This window comes from Aotus nancymaae, unplaced genomic scaffold, assembly GCF_030222135.1.
Source record: "Aotus nancymaae isolate 86718 unplaced genomic scaffold, 86718_ANA_hifiasm-v0.15.2.pri h1tg000053l, whole genome shotgun sequence".
In the NCBI taxonomy this organism is placed as follows: Eukaryota; Metazoa; Chordata; class Mammalia; order Primates; family Aotidae; genus Aotus; species Aotus nancymaae.
The window spans coordinates 29,117,102-29,135,651 of NW_026988467.1; the positions used below are offsets into that span (position 1 = coordinate 29,117,102).

At 43.1% G+C, this 18,550-nt stretch overlaps 1 protein-coding gene across 3 annotated transcripts in view; it reads right to left on the reverse strand.

Annotated features, from left to right (window-relative positions):
- ZBTB8OS (zinc finger and BTB domain containing 8 opposite strand) overlaps positions 1-18,550 on the reverse strand; it is a 33,579-nt gene that overhangs the window by 9,863 nt on the left and 5,166 nt on the right. For 2 of the 3 annotated variants that reach the window (XM_064363647.1, XM_064363646.1), the window contains exons 2-6: positions 11,113-11,137; positions 10,611-10,732; positions 10,162-10,244; positions 7,926-7,978; positions 3,605-3,641 (exon numbers count right to left, since the gene is read on the reverse strand). In XM_064363647.1, the coding sequence (XP_064219717.1) occupies positions 3,605-3,641; positions 7,926-7,978; positions 10,162-10,244; positions 10,611-10,683 (246 nt within the window). In that variant the 5' untranslated portion in view covers positions 10,684-10,732; positions 11,113-11,137. Of the gene's footprint in view, positions 1-3,604; positions 3,642-3,873; positions 3,963-7,925; positions 7,979-10,161; positions 10,245-10,610; positions 10,733-11,112; positions 11,138-18,550 lie in introns of all 3 variants that reach the window. The other variant, XM_064363648.1, reaches the window with a different exon arrangement.

Below are 18,550 nucleotides of genomic sequence, written 5' to 3' on the forward strand. Positions count from 1 at the left end.
TGAAAAAACAAGAAGGGGCCGAGTGCGGTGCCTCACGCCTATAATCCCAGCACTTCGGGAGGCTGAGGCGGGCGGATCACGAGGTCAAGAGATCGAGACCATCCTGGTCAACATGGTGAAACCCCGTCTCTATTAAAATACAAAAAATTAGCTGGGCATAGTGGCGCGTGCCTGTAATCCCAGCTATTCAGAAGGCTGAGGCAGGAGAATTGCCTGAACCCAGGAGGCGGAGGTTGCGGTGAGCCAAGATCACGCCATTGCACTCCAGCCTAGGTAACAAGAGCGAAACTCCGACTCAAAAAAAAAAAAAAAAAAAGAAAAAACAAGAAGGAAACATTCTTATTTTTTGTCATGTGTAAAATACATCTTTTGTTAATATGCATATAATTAATAGTCAAAGATTCTGAGACTACTTCTTTCGCTTTTTAAACTGTACATTTTTCAAAAATAAATAATTTCACTTCATCTTCTGTATTCAGAAGCCTAGCGCATTCAATAAAGTTCAACTTTATATCAAGGCTCCAATGTTTAATGTGATTCTATTAGTCTTTTCATATTTACATTTGCTTTCTTTTTTCTTTTTATTATTTTATTGCTTTCTTTTTTCTAAATTAAAAAACTTTTTTAGTTTTGTAGAGACAGGGTCTCGTCATTTTGGCTAGGCTGGGCTCAAACTCCTGGCCTCCTCCCACTTTGGCTCCCAAAGTGCTGGGATTAAAGGTGTGAGTCACTGAACCCTGCCTATATTTGCTTTTTTTCTTTTTTTTTTTTTTTGAGATGGAGCCTCGCTCTGTCACCCAGGCTAGAGCGCAGTGGCATGATCCTGGCTCACTGCAACGTCCGCCTCCCAGGTTCAAGTGATTTTCCTGCCTCAGCCTCCCAAGTAGCTGGGATTACAGATGCCCACCACTGCGCCAGCCTAATTTTTGTATTTTTAGTAGAGACACAAAATTAGGCCACACCACCGCGCCTGGCCCCATTTGCTTTCTTAAAGGCCTGTTGGCCAAGGCTGGGCGTGGTGGCTCACACCTGTAATCCCAGCACTTTGGGAGGCCAAGGTGGGTGGATCACGAGGTCAGGAGATTGAGACCATCCTGGCCAACATGGTGAAACCCTGTGTCTACTAAAAACACAAAAATTAGTCAGGTGCGGTGGTGCATGCCTATAATCCCAGCTACTCAAAAGGCTGAGGCAGGAGAATCACTTGAACCTGGGAAGTGGAGGTTACAATGAGCTGAGACTGCACTACCACCACACTCCAGCCTGGGTGACAGGGCAAAACCCTGTCTCAAAAATAAATAAATAAAATAAACCGTTGGCTGGGTGTGGTGGCTCACACTTCCTTTGGGAGGCCAAGGCAGGTGAATCACCTGAGGTCAGGAGTTTGAGACCAGCCTGGTCAACATGGTGAAACCCAGACGGGTGTGGTGTCATGCACCTATAATCTCAGTTACTTGGGAGGCTGAGGCAGGAGAATTGCTTGAACCTGGGAGGCAGAGGTTGCAGTGCTGAGATCATGCCACTGCACTCCAGCCTGGGCAACAGAGTGAGACTCCGTCTCAGGAAGAAAAAAAAAAAAACTGTTAGGAGTACCAAGCTGGAAGTGGTGGTGTGCACCTGTAAGCTCAGCTACTCAGGAGGCTGAGATTGGGGAACTGCTTGAGCCAGGAGTTTCAGATCAGCCTGGGCCATACAGCAAGACACTGTCTTACATAAACAAAAACTCATAGAATTAAATGAATTAATTTGCTCACAATCCATTCTGAATATTTTCAATGGCAAATATGAATTTAGAATACAGTTATGTGCTGCATAACAACATTTCAATGACTAACTTCTCGGTCCGAGAAGATTATAATACTCTCTCTTTCTCTCTTCCCATATATATATATGTATATATATATGTGTGTGTGTGTGTGTGTGTGTGTGTATATGTGTATATATATATGTGTGTGTGTGTATATATATATGTATACACATACATATCCTTTTTTTTTTTTTTGAGACAAAGTTTCACTCTTGTCACCCAGGCTGGAGTGCAATGGTACAATCTTGGCTCACTGCGACCTCTGCCTGGCAGGTTCAAGTGATTCTCCTGCCTCAGCCTACCGAGTAGCTAGGATTCCAGGCAGCACCCCCACACCCACACCCAGCTAATTTTTTTTTTTTTTTTTTGAGACAGAGCTTGCTCTGTCTCCCAGGCTGGAGTGCAGTGGTGTGATCTTTGCTCACTACAACCTCCCCCTCCCAGGTTCAAGTGATTCTCCTGCCTCAGCCTCCCAAGCAACTAGGATTACAGGTGCAGGCCATCACGCCCGGCTAATTTTTGTATTTAGTAGAGACTGGGTTTCACCATATTGGCCAAGCTGGTCTTGAACTCCTGACCTCAAGTGATCCGCTCACCCTGGCCTCCCAAAGTGCTGGGATTGCCAGGCACGGTGATGAGTGCCTGTAGTCCCAGCTACTCGGGAGGCTGAGGTGGGAGGATCGCTTGAGCCCAGGAGTTCTGGGCTGTAGTGCACTATGCCAAATCGGGTGTCTGCACTAAGTTCAGCATCAATATGGTGACCTCCTGGGAGTGGGGGACCACCAGGTTGCCTACAGAGGGATGAACCGGCCCAGGTCGGAAATGGAGCAGGTAAAAACTCCTGTGCTGTTCAGTAGTGGGATCTCGCCTGTGAACAGCCACTGTACTCCAGCCTGGGCAACAGAGTGAGACCCCGTCTCTCTCTTTATTTTTAATAATAAAGATGGGGTTTCACCATGATGGCCAGGCTGGTCTTGAACTCCTGACCTCTGGTGATCCACCCACCTTGGCCTCCCAAAGTGCTGGGATTATAGGCGTGAGCCACCGCACCCAGCCAAGAGACCCCGTCTCTTTAAAAAAAAAAAAAAAAAAAAAGGTGCCGGGATTACAGGTGTGAATCACCACACCTGGCCTGATTTTTACATTTTTAAATGGTTGGGGGAAAAAAAATCAAAACAATGACATTTTGTTACATTTGAAAATGGTAAGAAATTCAAATTTCAATGTCCATAAGTAGGTTTTACTAGAATACAAGTGAACTCATTCATTTAAGTATTATATATGGCTGCTTTGGTGCTACAACTGAAGCACTGAGTAGCTGCTCTTCTATCATTCTTGGCCCACAAATCTTAAAACATTTATTATCTGTCCATTTTATAAATAAAAGCTGCCAACTTCTGTTCCAATAGATTTTCCTATCATACAGTGAGGCCGTACAGGTTGGCACATACAGAATCTAGAGACACACAGAAAGTAGAAGGTATGTTAGAGAACATCTAGTCCAACATCTTTATTACAGGAGAAGAAATCAAAGTTCAAAAAAGCAAAGCGAATTTTAAATCCCACAATAATCTGAACAAACTTGGCCCTAGAGCCCAATGCTGACTCCTCATCCACCAAATCAGGTGTGTATTATATCACAGTATTTTAACAAAATATATCCAGACAGGTCAGAGAAGTCTGAGAAAAACCTATCCCTTTACACCAGTTAGAACTAACTGAAGTTTAGTGTCACATATATGAACTTTAGGGTAAGGAAATTTTTAATGTTCTTAATGGCTGGATTTTAAAACATACCTGAGGGTGCTTGGACAATGAAAATTCTTCTCCCCACCTTGAGAATACAAATTAAAACATGATTAAGATTTGTTCTCTCTTTATATATTTAAAAATAAGCCTTGTAAGTGTGGTTAAGATGCTAGAAAGCCAAAAGAGACAGGAGGAGTCAGGAAGCTGTAAGTTTCATTTTGATTTGTCAGAAGATACAGTTTGTTGAGGGACCTGTGTGCAGTGGTCATCATTTGCTCTTAAGGTAGACAGTTGAGGCTGGGCGTGGTGGCTCACACCTATAATCCCAGCATTCTGGGAGGCCAAAGGGAGGATCACTTGAGCCCAGGAGTTTGAGATCAGCCTGAGCAACATAGGGAGACCTAATCTCTCCAAAAAATAAAAAAATTAGCTGGGTATGGTGGCACATGCCTATGGTCCCAGCCACTCAAGAGGAGGAGGCAGGAAGATTGCTTGAGCCCAAAGGTCAAGGCTGCAGTGAGCTGTGATTGCACCAGTGCAGTCTAGCCTGGGTGTCAGAGCGAGACTCTGTCTCAAAAGTTTTTAAAATTATAGTGGCCAGGCACAGTGGCTCCCACCTATAATCCCAGCACTTTGGGAGGTAGAAGTAGGTGAATCCAGGAGTTCAAGACCAGCCTGGCCAACATGGTGAGACCTCATCTCTACTAAAAATACAAAAATCAGGCAGGCATGGTGGCAGGCACCTGTGATCCCATCTACTCAGGAGGCTGAGGCACAGGAACTGTTTAAATCTGGGAGGCACACGTTGCAGTGAGCCAAGATCACACCATTGCGCTCCAGCCTGGGCAATAGAGTCAGACTGTCTCAAAAAAAAAATTTTTTTTTTAAACTTAAAAAAAGGTTGATAGTTAATCTCAAAATAAATGTGCCCCAATATAGTGCACCTATAGTGGAATCTCAATAAACATTGTTTAATAAATATTGTTTAAAAACAGAGTAACATATTCAAAATTTTTACTCTCCTCAGAGTTATGAAACTAGTTAAATAGGCGAGGTGTGGTGGCTCACACCTGTAATCTTGGCACTTTGGAGACTTAGGTGGGAAGATAGCTTGAGCTCAGGAGTTCAAGACCAGCCTGGGCAATGTAGTGAGACCCTCCCTGTCTCTACAAAAAATAATAAAAAAAAGAATTAGCTGGGCACATTGTGCCATATTCCTGTAGTCCTAGCTACATGGAGGCTGAGGTGGGAGGATTGCTTAAGCCCAGGAGGTCACAGCTGCCATGATTGTGCCACTGTACTCCAAGCTGAGTGACAAAGCAAAACCCTGTCTCAAAACAAAACAACAAAAACAAAACAAAAAGAAAAAGAACTATTTGAATATCTTCCATTGGAGAAAGCAAGTCTGAGTACCACAAGGCAAAATACTAGACTCTGTAAAACAGTCTGAACTTGGTTTGCATTTTATAACTTTTCCAAAAATTTCCACAATCTGTATATAGAAGGCCCTAGGAAAGTAATCTAGAACTTGGCATCAGTTTCCTCTCTGTCTTTGACACTAAAGTGACTGAAGATCACAACATGGTGTAGTAGAAAGAGCAAAGTTTTAAACTTATATTCAAACACATATTAGTAAGTACTTTTAGACAAGCCTGTTTTTTTGTTTGTTTTGTTTTGTTTTTGAGACAGAGTTTCACTCTTGTTGCCCAGGCTGGAGTGTGATGGCGTGATCTCGGCTCACCGCAACCTTCACCTCTTGGGTTCAAGCAGTTCTCCTGCCTCAGCCTCCCAAGTAGCTGGGATTACAGGTATGCACCCACCACACCCGACTAATTTTGTATTTTTAGTAGAGACAGGGTTTCCCCATATTGGTCAAGCTGGTCTTGAACTCCCGACCTCAGGTGATCTGCCCGCCTCGGCCTCCCAAAGCGCTGGAATTATAGTAGTGAGCACCGTGCCCATCCTTTTTTTTTTGAAACAGGAGTCTCACTCTGTCACCAGGCTGGAGTGCAGGGGCACGATCTCAGCTCACTGCAACCTCCCCCTCCCAGGTTCAAGCAATTCTCCTGCCTCAGCCTCCCGAGTAGCTGGGACTACAGGCATGTACCACCACGCCTAGCTAATTTTTGCATTTTTAGTAGAGACGGGGTTTCAGCATGTTGGCCAGGATAGTCTCCATCTCTTGACTTTGTGGTCCGCCCGCCTCAGCCTCCCAAAGTACTGGGATTACAGGTGTGTGCCACCATACCCAGCAAGCCTGTTTCTCTACCCATTAAAAAAAGAATAAAAATCACGGTATAGGAAAAAGATTCTTGAATGAAACAAAAAAAGTAAGAAAGAAAAAAAAGAAAAAAAAAGAAAACTAAATAAATAAATAAAAATAAAAAGCAGCGGTGAAGATAATAAAAGATCTCACTTTACAAAAAGAAGTTAATGAAATTCAATATAAAATGGGGCCACAGGAGTTGGAGACCAGCCTAGCAACATAGCAAGACACCCTTTCTATAAAAAATTAGGCTGGGCACGGTGGCTCACACCTGTAATCCCAGCACTTTGGGAGGCCGAGGCAAGTGGATCACGAGGTCAAGAGATCAAGACCATCCTGGTCAACAAGGTGAAACCCCGTCTCTACTAAAAATACAAAAAATTAGCTGGGCATAGTGGCACATGCCTGTAATCCCAGCTACTCAGGAGGCTGAGGCAGGAGAATTGCCTGAACCCAGGAGGCGGAGGCTGCGGTGAGCTGAGATCGCGCCATTGCACTCCAGCCTGGGTAACAAGAGCGAAATTCCGTCTCAAAAATAAATAAATAAAATAAAATAAAATAAAATAAAATTAGCTGAGATTAGCCGGGCATGGTGGCAGGCACCTATAATCCCAGTTTCTGGGGAGGCTGAGGCAGGAGAATCGTTTGAACTCCAGAGGCAGAGGTTGCAGCAAGCCAAGATTGTCCTATTGTACTCCAGCCTGGGCAAGAGAGCATGACCCTGTCTCAACAACAACAAATTCGCTGGGCATGGTAGTGTGCACCTGTAGTCCCAGCTACTCAGGAGGCCAAGGCAGGAATATCATTTGGGCCCAGGAGTTGGAGTACGCCTGGGCAACATAGTGAAATGAGAACCTTTTTCTAAAAAAATAAATAAGGCCAGGCACGGTAGCTCACGCCTGTAATCCCAGTACTTTGGAAGGCCAAGGCGGGACGATGACCTGAGGTCAGGAGTTCGAGACCAACCTGGCCAGCATGGTGAAACCCCGTCTCTACTAAAAATACAAAAAATTAGCCGGGCATGGTGGTGGGCACCTATAATCTCAGCTACTCGGGAGGCTGAGGCAGAAGAGTCACTTCAACCTGGGAGGTGGAGGTTGCAGTGAGCCAAGATCAAGCCACTGCACTCCAGTCTGAGCAACAGAGCAAGACTCTGTCTCAAAAAATAATAATAATAAATGAAAATAAAATATAAAAGCTACTAAAAGTAACCTAGGAGGGCCAGGCATGATGGCTCGTGCCTGTAATCTGAGCACTTTGGGAGGCCGAAGCCAGAGGACTGCTTGAACACAGGAATTTGAGACCAGCCTGGGCAACATGGAGACACCCATCTCTTCAGAAAACAAAAAAGTCAGCCAGGCATACTGGTGCACTTGGTGGCCCCAGCTACTCAGGGGGCTGAGGTGGGAGGATCTCTTGGGCCCAGGAGGCTGAAGCTGCAGTGAGCCATGACCACACCACTGTACTTTAGCTGAGTAAAAGACAGATCAAGACCCTGTCTCAAAAAAAAACACAAAAATTAAAAAACCTAAAAAATTTAATTAAGTGCCGGGCGCGGTGGCTCACACCTGTAATCCTAGCACTTTGGGAGGCCGAGGTAGGTGGATCACCTGAGGTCAGGAGTTCAAGACCAGCCTGGCCATCATGGAGAAACCCCATCTTAAAAAAAAAAAATCAAAAAAAGAAAAATTTAATTAAGTGACTAAAGAAACCTACAGAAACAAGTCCAATCAAAGTGACCTAATCAAGTGTTTGCAAACTCTGAAAGGAAAAGAAAAGTATAATTTGCTAATAGAAGGAACTGATTTAAATAGGTCTAGAAGTGAGGATGTATGAGAAAAATGTGTTTCCTAAGCTGGGCTTTATGCTGTGCCATTTAGCAATTATATATACACTCTCTCTAAAAATCAATGAATTGGGAATCAGATTTAACAATTAAAATCAACTTTATTTTGATAAGTTTCTGGTCCTTCCAAGCCCTTAGGCATCCCGCAAAGCCTGATCTGCAAGTTGTCCTCTGATTTATGTTTCCATCTGTTTCCGTGCCCATTGAATTCAATGAAGAATATAACTTTAACTCAGTACTTAAAAGTTTCAACTTACCCAATTGATCGTAATTTGAAATTCCTTTGATCAATACTAAGTACTTTCACTTCCTAGAAAGGAAAAAAAATTTTTAATTAAAAAAAGTTCATAATAGACCATCTTTTATTTTTTTATTTTTATTTTTTTTAAGATGGGGTTTCACCATATTGGTCAGGCTGGTCTTGAACTCCTGACCTCAGGTGATCTGCCCACCCCAGCCTCCCAAAGTGCTGGGATTACAGGCGTGAGCCACCATGCCCAGCTATTAAAAATCCTTACAACCCTTTTTTTTTTTTTGAGATGGAGTCTCACTCTGTCACCCAGGCTGCAGTGCAGTGGCGTGATCTCAGTTCACGGCAACCTCCGCCTCCAGGGTTCAAGCGATTCTCCTGTCTCAGCCTCTCGATTAGCTGGGACTACAGGTTCCTGTCACCACACCTGGCTAATTTTTTTTTGTGTTTTTAGTAGAGACAGGGTTTCGCCTTGTTGGTCAGGCTGGTCTTGAACTCCTGACCTCAGGTGATCTACCCGCCTCAGCCTCCCAAAGTGCTGGGATTACAGGCGTGAGCCACTGTGCCAAGCCTTTAGAACATTTTCTAGCAAACAATAGCATACAACTTCTGTGAAACAAAGAAAATTAAAATGGTAACTAAAACAAGACAACAAATTAGATATATATACATATAGTTCTTTGTTTTTTTTTTTTGAGACAGAGTTTTACTCTGTTGCCCAGGCTGGAGTGCAGTGGCATGATCTTGGCTCACTGCAACCTTCACCTCCTGAGCTCAAGCAATCCTCCCATCCCAGCCTCTGGAGTAGCTGGGACTACAGGCATGTGCCACTGTGCCCAGATAACGATGGGTTTTTTTTTTTTTTTTGATAGAGGGAGTTTTGCCATGTTGCCCAAGCTGAGTATTAAATATATTTCAAGGAAATAAGTTTTTTCTTACAAATTCAAGGGAGGTATTCTTGAAAAATGTACAATCTAAAAATAAGAGTCAAAAGAATTTCTCTGCAAAAGATATATGGTAGAGGGCTACTCCAGGCACACTGCCTGCAGGGTAGCCCTGCTCTGCAAGGCGCAGTACCTCTGGCTGCTGCTATAGACTGCCGCTTCAATAAAAGTGGCTGTTTAAGACCAGGGGATAAAAAGATACATGGTGGAGGAGAAGGACATAGGATTTCAATCACTCTGAGCCTAATAAAATACTGGTAGGCGCTTGAACTCTGCAGGGTGAGTGAGTTAGTTGATAGAATATACGTAGTGAAGGTGGTAAAGGAGAAAATGGAGGAATCATAAAAGCAGAGAGTGCCATCTCTGTTAGACAACGATGACATTGCAGATGTGTTCCCTTCTAAAGGATGACAGCAACAAGCAATCTCCATTTGGCTTTTCCATTTTTTTTTGTTTTTATTTGAGACAAGTCTTGATCTGTCACCCAGGCTAGAGTGCAATGGCGTGATCTTGGCTCATTGCAACCTCCACCTCCCGGGTTCAAGTGATTCTCCTGCCTCAGCCTCCCAAGTAGCTAGGATTACAGGGGCCTGCCACCGTGCCCGACTAATTTTTGTATTTTTTAGTAGAGACAGGGTTTCATCTTCTTGACCAGGCTGCTCTTGAACTCCTGACCTTGTGATCTACCCGCCTCGGCCTCCCAAAGTGCTGGGAATACAGGCATGAGCCACCGTGCCTGGATGGGCTTTTCCTTTTTTCATATTAAGGAAAACTAAAAGCTGCAATTGTTTAACTTAGGCCAATGTGACAGAGCTATTAAATTTCAAATGGAACAAAAGGAACAAGGGATGGACACATATATAGCTTAAACTTGGGAAATAAAAAGTGGGGATGAGGCTATGTGCAGTGCTCACACCTGTAATCCTAGCACTTTGCAAAGCTGAGGCAGGAGGATTGCTAGAGGCTAGGAGTTCAAGACCAGCATGGACAACACAGCAACACCCTGTCTCTACCAAAAACAAAAACAGAAAAAAGTGTGAATGAAAACTGTAGGAACATTTTTATCACACAATCCTGATTAGTGACAAATACATGAAATCTAAATACAAAATGTTCACACATAGGCAAACTCAGGTTAACCAGGAAGTGCCCATGGTCATTATAATTTCTGCAAATCAGTATCATCTTATTTGTATGGATTGATTTTGTTTCACATGTCCTACTTTAAATCATCTGCTATATTTTAAAATATGAACTAAGGATCCATTTGCTCAGTAAAAAAGAAAAATCCTTGCTTACCCGGGGTATGAAGAATTCATCAGCACTGAATTTATAAAGCCACTCATCCAAAAAGTGAAACAGAAGAGACTGTAAGTCATCTCCTACACAGGATCAAAACAGCCATAATAGTATGTTTAATAATTCTGGTCTCTAAAAGCATACTTGAATTTAAAAGTGCAATAAATTTCTTAGGTCAGTTTAAAGAAAGAAAAAACTCATTAATTTTCTGGTTCTTATTGTGAAAATATACTCAGATAATGTAGAAACTGTACAATTCTTTTTTTTTTTTAAAGATGGGGTTTCACCATGTTGGTCAGGCTGGTCTTGAACTCCCGACCTCAAGTGATCCGCTCACCTTGGCCTCCAAAGTGCTAGGATTACAGGCGTGAGCCACCACGCCCGGCCAATACTGTACAATTCTATACAATACTGTATAACAATTTATTCCTTGTGAATAAATAAATTACCTTGGGTTTCTACTTCAACTGTCTGGAGGGGCTCCACTGTCCCAGTATCTGTCATGTAACCAAACATGGCCATAGCACATTGCTCGAATGCTTCCTCCAGAGTATCTCCCCATGCGTGTAACCTAAAGAAGCATAGTCATGCTCCGTGTAATATAATCTACTGTGAGAAAGAAAACTTGATAGCAAGCAAAGTCAAAGTAAACTCAGTATGATAAATACAAATTTTAAGGCCTCAATCAATTTAATAGCACTAAAACTGGGTGCTTTTATTTTTATTTTTAGAGACAGGGTCTCTCTCTGTCACCCAGGCTGGAGTGCAGTGATGTGATCACAGCTCATTAAGCCACTGCATCCACAAAACTGGGTGCTTTTAAACCATCATTTTCATGTTGCGAAGGAACCAAAATGAGAGGAGAAAAATTAAAGATAGGGATACCAAGATTAAAACATTCAGTCTTCCCACTGACATGCTTTCAAAAGAATGAACTCCTACTGTACTCACTGGACATCTGCTGTATGATCCAAATCTAAGGGAGAGAGGGAAAAACACTTATAAGACACTAAGCTTGACTCTCAAATCACACACACAAAATAACTCTAGTCCATTATTATTAAGAATATCATTTTTAAAGAGCAAGAAAATGTGGGCCAGTCTATCCATACCTTTCGCTATTTACTCAACAAAGCTAATTGCTTTGTTGGAATCTTTTTTTTTGAGACAGAGAGCCGAGATTGCACCACTGCACCCCAGCCTGGGCAACAGAGTGAGACTCCGTCTCAAAAAAATAAATAAAATAAAATTCCAGCCAGGCGCAGTGGCTCACGCCTGTAATCCTAGCACTTTGGGAGGCCTAGGTGGGTGGATTTCAAGGTCAAGAGATCGAGACCATCCTGGCTAACAGTGAAACCCTGTCTCTACTAAAAATACAAAAAATTTGCCAGGCGTGGTGGCACATGCTTGTAGTCCCAGCTACTCGAGAGGCTGAGGCAGGAGAATCGCTTGAATCTGGGAGGTAAATGTTGCAATAAGCCGAGATGGTGCACTGCACTCCAGCCTGAGCGACAGAGCAAGTCCGTCTCAAAAAAAAAAAAAAAAAAATTCCAAGTTTCTGTCTCACCTTTTCTTTTACAGCTAACCTAATCCCAGATAACATCAATTTAGAAAATAAACTCCACAATATATATCATGAACTTTTTCCTGATATTTCCACAGAAAAACCAGAAAGTAACAAATGCTACTACAGCACACTCCAATTGGATGTCATCTCAACATTTTCAGAGTCTATTCTTCATCCATATCATGATTTTTTCTTTTCTTTTCTTTTTTTTTCCAGACAGAGTCTCACTGTTACCCAGCTGGAGTGCAGTGGCGCAATCTTGGCTCACAGCAGCCTCTGCCTCCCGGGTTCAAGTGATTCTCCTGCCTCACCCTCCCAAGTAGCTGGGATTATAGGTGAGCGCCATGACACCAAGCTAATTTTTGTATTTTTAGTAGAGATGGGGTTTTACCATGTTGGCCAGGCTGGTTTTGAACTCCTGACGTCAAGTGATCTGCTCACCTAGGCCTCCCAAAGTGATGGGATTACAGGCCTGAGGTACCATGCCCAGGCCACATCATGACTTTCATCAATTTTTCCCACTTAGGATCACAGAATATTAGGGCTAGAAGGAATTCCTGGAGATCATTAATATTATTCCTTCACTTGGAATTGCCTTTGCAAAATTATTACTGAGGCAATTATGACAGTGAAAGAAATCAGACCTAACTAACTCTCTCTTGCTTTTAACCTTTAAGCTGTCCTTGTTCATTTCTGATGGGCCTAACTAACTTTGGGAAGGAATTCAGTTTAAGGTTTGACTCTGAAATAAAATTGATAACAGCCCTTTCCAGAAAAGACTCCCTTCTTGCCTGGGGACCAGTCTGCCTTTGCTGGACTAACAAATTAGCTACAAGATTAGAAATTACAGTTTAGGGGTCATGCAGCCTCTGGCTCTAAGAGTCTGAACCTCTCCAAATTATGCCTGGGGATAACATCACTATTGTAAAACCTAAGATCAATGCTTGAGATATTTTGCAGACTCTGTACTCAATGGGATCACTGACACCACCCAGACTGGTAATCTGGCTCAATCAGTTTTGCCATCCCACCCAGGAATAGAAAACAGCAAGAAAACCTCACTCAATCCCCAATGATTCCATCTCCAACCTGACCAATCAATAGTATCCACTTCCCAAGCCCCTACCCGCCTAATTATCTTTAAAAACTCTGATCCCTGAATGTTTGAATGTTCAGGGAGACTGATATGAGTAATAACAAAACTCCCCTCTTTCACACAACCGGCTCTGTATAAACTTTCTCCATAGCGATTCCCCCGTCTTGAATCGGCAGTGGGCAAAGTGAACCCATTGGGCAGTTAACACTTATAAGAAACAACTTGAGGCCGGGCGCGGTGGCACATGCCTGTAATCCCAGCACTTTGGGAGGCCGAGGCGGGAGGATCACGAGGTCAAGAGATCAAGACCATCCTGGCCAACAGGATGGGGGAGTGAAACCCCATCTCTACTAAAAATACAAAAATTAGTTGGGCGTGGTGGTGCATGCCTGTAGTCCCAGCTACTTGGGAGGCTGAGACTGGAGAATTGCTTGAACCCAGGAGGTGGAGGTTGCAGTTAGCTGAGATCGTGCCACTGCACTTCAGGCTGGTGCCTGGCAACAGAGCAAGACTGTCTCAAAAAAATAAATAAATAAAAATAAAAATAAAAAATAAAAAAAAAGAAACAACTTGAAATCCACAGACAGTGTGTGACTTGTTCAGGACTACACTGTTGATTAGAGGCAGAGCTAGGACTAATAAGGTTTTCTGGCTCCCACTCTAGAGCACTTTGCACAATAACACATTATCTCCTGGTGGCACTCAAGGTTCAAATTCATCTCTATTCTCTCAGAAATATTACTGAAAACTTCAGTAAGTTTTAGGCACTAAGGGGCAATGATCAGCAGAGATCACAAAGAAAAACAGGTATTAACTCTAGAGAAATGAAGGCATGTGTTTGTAAAAAGACATAGAAGACTGTTCACAGCAATTTTATTTCAAAAAATTAAAAATCCAAGCCAGGTATAATGGCGCAAGCCTGTGGTCTCAGCTATTCGGAAGGCTGAGGCAAGAGGGTCACTTGAACTCAAGAGCTCAAGTCCAGCCTGGGCAACGTAGCAAGACCCTGTCTCTAAAAATAAAAAAATTTTAATTAAAAGCAATTTTTTTTTGAGACAGAGTCTTGCTCTGTTGCCCAGGCTGGAGTGCAATGGAGCAGTCTCAGCTCACAGGAACCTCTGCCTCCCAGGTTCAAGTGATTCTCCTGCCTCAGCCTCAAGTAGCTGGGATTACAGGCACCTGCCACCACGCCTGGCTAATTTTTGTATTTTTAGTAGAGACAGGGTTTCACCATGTTGGCCAAGCTGGTCTCGAACTCCTGACCCTGTGATCCACCCACCTAGCCTCCCAAAGTGCTGGGATTATAGGTGTGAGCCACCGTGCCCAGCCTAAATTAAAAAAATTTAAAACCTAGTATCCATCAATAATAGAACAGATAAACAAACCAAGGTATAATCACAAAATAGAATACTACTCAGCAATAAAAAAGCAGGAACTAAAAAAAAAAAAGCAGAACTACTGACACATGCATTAACACAAATCTTAAAACATAAAGCTGAGTGAGAACTGAACTGGAGAACTGTTCCATCTGAACCTCTGTACTAGGTCAAATATTAGCATGACTTTTAGAAGAATAAGGTCATAGGCCAGCCTGGGCAAGAGGGAGACTCCATGTCAAAAAAAAAAAAAAAAAAAAAAGGCCAGGCATGGTGGCTCACATCTATAATTTCTGCACTTTGGGAGACAGAGGCGAGTGGGTCACCTGAGGTCAGGAGTTCGAGACCAGCCTGGTCAACATGATGAAACCCCAGATCTACTAAAAATACAAAAAATTGGGCATGGTGGTACATGCCTATAACCCCAGCTACTCAGGAGGCTGAGGCAGGAGAATCGCTTTAACCCAGGAGGCAGAGGTTGCAGTGAGCCAAGATCGAGCCACTGTATTCCAGCCTGGGCAGTAAGAGCAAAACTCCGTCTAAAAAAAAAAAAAAAGGAGGAGGAGGTCAGGTCCCTAGGATGACCCTTAACCCTCTGTCCGCCATTAAAATGCCTGCCTGAGAAAGAGGATCATGGCCAGAATATGTTTGTTCTAGCAAACACCTTATATAGGCCGCTGAACTTCCTTAGAGATGTACTAAAAAGGGCTTGCAAATGTGAATATGTATCTCTTACTACTTAGAAGTGTCTTTCTCAAGAACCCAAGAGACATTCCTTTGAAATGTAATCAACAAGAAGGATGGGGCCTTTGACTCCCAGTCTCTGAGGGAGGAAAGAATCCTAATTTCCATAACTGTCAGCTATCAGACACAGCTATACTAATCACATTAACACTGATCAACCCTTTGTACTTATTCACTTTTCTGACTCTACTAAGCCCCAGCTCTCTCCTTTCCCTTTAAAATGTCCAATCATCCCCCACACAAAACAGAATGGAGCTCAGCTCTTTTCCCTAATGTCAGTAGTTACTGAATAAAACCTATTTTCACTGCTCCAAGTAATATCCAGTTGTATTTACCTTTGACATGAGTGAAGAAGCCAGACATAAAAGAATCTATACTGTGTGGTTCCATCTAATATGAAACTCTAAAATGGGCAAAATTAAGCTATGGTGATAGAAAACAAGTGTTTGTCTCAAGGCAAGGGAGTGGAGGATTGACTAGAAAAGAGCAAAAGGGAACTTTCTCTGGTGACGGACATGTGCTATTGAAGAGGGAGACCCAGGTATCTCAGATCAGCTTCCTCTTTTCATTCCTAAGACTGTAAACTGAAGCCCTTTTCATATGTAATTCCTGAGACTGTAAACTGAGATCCTTTTCATATGTAATTCCTAAGACTGTAAACCGAAGCCTTTTTCATATGTAATTCCTGAGACTGTAAACTGAGACCCTTTTCATATGTTAAGCTATAAACCTAAGATTCTTCCACGTGTAACATCTAAAGTATAAGCCTATATAAAGATGGAACCTTCCTTTGTTAGGGGAGCTTGGCTGTTAGGCAACTATGCTACCTTGCTCCCAGCCGAATAAACTCCTTCCTCCTGTATTCGGGGTCCAAGAGATCCGTTTCCCGCGGCCGCTCCTGCTACACTATAGATTAGATGGAGTATTGGTTACACAGATGTATGTATCTCTTTATCAAAACTCACCAGACTTTACCCTGTAAGGTCTGAGCAGTTTACACATGTATAACAGACAAATTTTTTTTTTGGGGGGGCACAGTCTTGCTCTGTAGCCTAGGCCAACATGATAAAACTGTCTATACTAAAAATACAAAAATTATCCAGGTGTGGTGGCACGTGCCTGCAGTTCCAGCTACTCAGGAGGCTGAGACAGAATTGCTTGAACCGGGGAGGCAGAGGTTGCAATGAGCTGAGATTGTGCCACTGCACTCCAGCCTGGGCAACAGAGCAAGACTCCATCTCAAAAAAAAAAAAAAAAGAAAGAAAGAAAGAAAAAAAAAAGATGGGGTTTCCCTATGTTGCCCAGGCTGGAGCGAAGTAGCTAGTCACAGGCATGACCATAGTACAATACATCCTAGTACTCCTGGGCTCAAGTGCTTACCACCAGCCTGGCCTTGCATATTTTTATGAAAAGTAACTATATTGTTAAAAAATTTAGCTGCTCATGGTGTCTCATGCCTGTAACCCCAACAACTGAAGACTCTGAGGCAGGAAGACTGTAAGGTCTGACCATGCAATGAACAGCATGGTAATCTCTGTAGTTGCTGGGAGAAACCATCAACCCCTTCAGCACCTAATTTGAGACATTCTTCTATTGTTTTTTATTGCGGCCTCAACTGACAAGGCCATTGGACTCTGTAACCGACCTTGGTCAACCTCCTGATTCCACAACCTACAATACCCTCCCAGCTTGCAAAAATCCACCCTAAAGTTACTTCTGTAACTTTCCACTGCCCACCCCAAACCTATAAAACCAATTCCTATCCCTCAGCTCTAGCTTTAGCTCTTTTCTGCCTCAGCCTGCCTGCGCCCAGGTGAATAAATAGCCATGTTGCTTACACAAGGCCTGTTTGAGAGTGGGTCTCTTCATTCAGAGCAACAAGGACAGCTTGAGGGCAGGAGTTCAAGACTAGCCTGGACAGCATAGTGTGACTCCATCTCTTAAAAAGTTTTTAGGCCAGGCACAGTGGCTCACACTTTTAATCCCAGCACTTTGGGAGGTCAAGGTGGGCAGATCACCTGTGGTCAGGAGTTCAAGACCAACCTGGCCAACATGGAAAAACCTTTTCTCTATTGAAAACACAAAAATTGCCGGGCACGGTGGCTCAAGCCTGTAATCCCAGCACTTTGGGAGGCCGAGGCGGGTGGATCACAAGGTCAAGAGATCGAGACCATCCTGGTCAACATGGTGAAACCCCGTCTCTACTAATACAAAAAATTAGCTGGGCATGGTGGCGCGTGCCTGTAATCCCAGCTACTCAGGAGGCTGAGGCAGGAGAATTGCCTGAACCCAGGAGGCGGAGGTTGCGGTGAGCCGAGATCGCGCCATTGCACTCCAGCCTGGGTAACAAGAGCGAAACTCCGCCTCAAAAAAAAAAAAAAAAAAAAAAAAAAAAAAAGAAAACACAAAAATTAGCTGGGCGTGGTGGCACGCATCTGTAATCCCAGCTACCCAGGAGGCTGAGGCAGGAGAATCGCTGGAATCTGGAGACAGAGGCAGCAGTGAGCTGAGATCGTGCCACTGCACTCCAGCTTCGGCGACAGAGCAAGACTCTCAAAAAAAAAAAAAAAGTTTTAAAAAACCAGGTGTGGTAGTGCATGCCTATAGTCCCAGCTACTTGGGAGGCTGAAGGAGCTGAGGCTGCAGTAAGCTAAGAGTGCAGTGAGCTGCACTCCAGCATGGGCAATAGAGTAAGGCCCCATCTCTAAAAAAAAGTAAAAGTTACTAATAAAAAAAATTTAGTGGAGACTGGTGCTGTTTTACATGTTTTCAAGTATTTTAAATGTCTCACAATATATTCATTTAGTTGGAGTGCATAAATAAAATCCAACCTCATAAATATGCAGAAGGAAAACAGGAGCATTTTAATAGCTTTTTCAAATAATTGTGGACAGGCTGGTCCAAGTGCAGTGATGTTTACAATTAATTCATCAAAACCAGTTATAGATTTCTTTGTTCCTTCTCCAATCCCACTGCTTTACTTAACTAGCCTTTAAAAAAAAATTACAGTCTTTTTCGATATTATACCAAAACTGACAACATGGTAGTTTTTTCAAGGTTGGTTGCAACATGGAATCCGAAACCTTAACAATGAACTTACCATACTGTAAAATGAAAATCCATTGATCTATTATGTACTTAGAATGAATCTTTTTTTTTCCTTTTTGAGACAGAGTCTCACTTTGTCACCCAGGCTGAAGTGCAGTGGCATGATCACAGCTCACAGCTTTGACCTCCCAGGTCCAAGTGATACTTCCGCCTCAAGTCTACCAAGTAGCAAGGACTACGGGCATGCACCACCACACCCAGTTAATGTTTTGTAAGAGACAGGGTTTTGCCACGTTGCCCAGGCTGGTCTCAAACTTCTGGGCTCAAGCAATCTGCCTGTCTTAGCCACCCAAAATTCTGGGATTTAGCTCACCAGGCCCGTAAATTCTAATTTCACTTTAAAGCTTGAATTTTATCATTAAATACAAAAAAAATTTAGCTGGTTGTGGTAGTGGGCGCCTGTAATCCCAGCTAATTGGGAGGCTGAGGCAGGAGAATCCCTTGAACCTGGGAGGCGGAGATTGCAGTGAGATCGAGCCACTGCTTGCCCATCGAGCC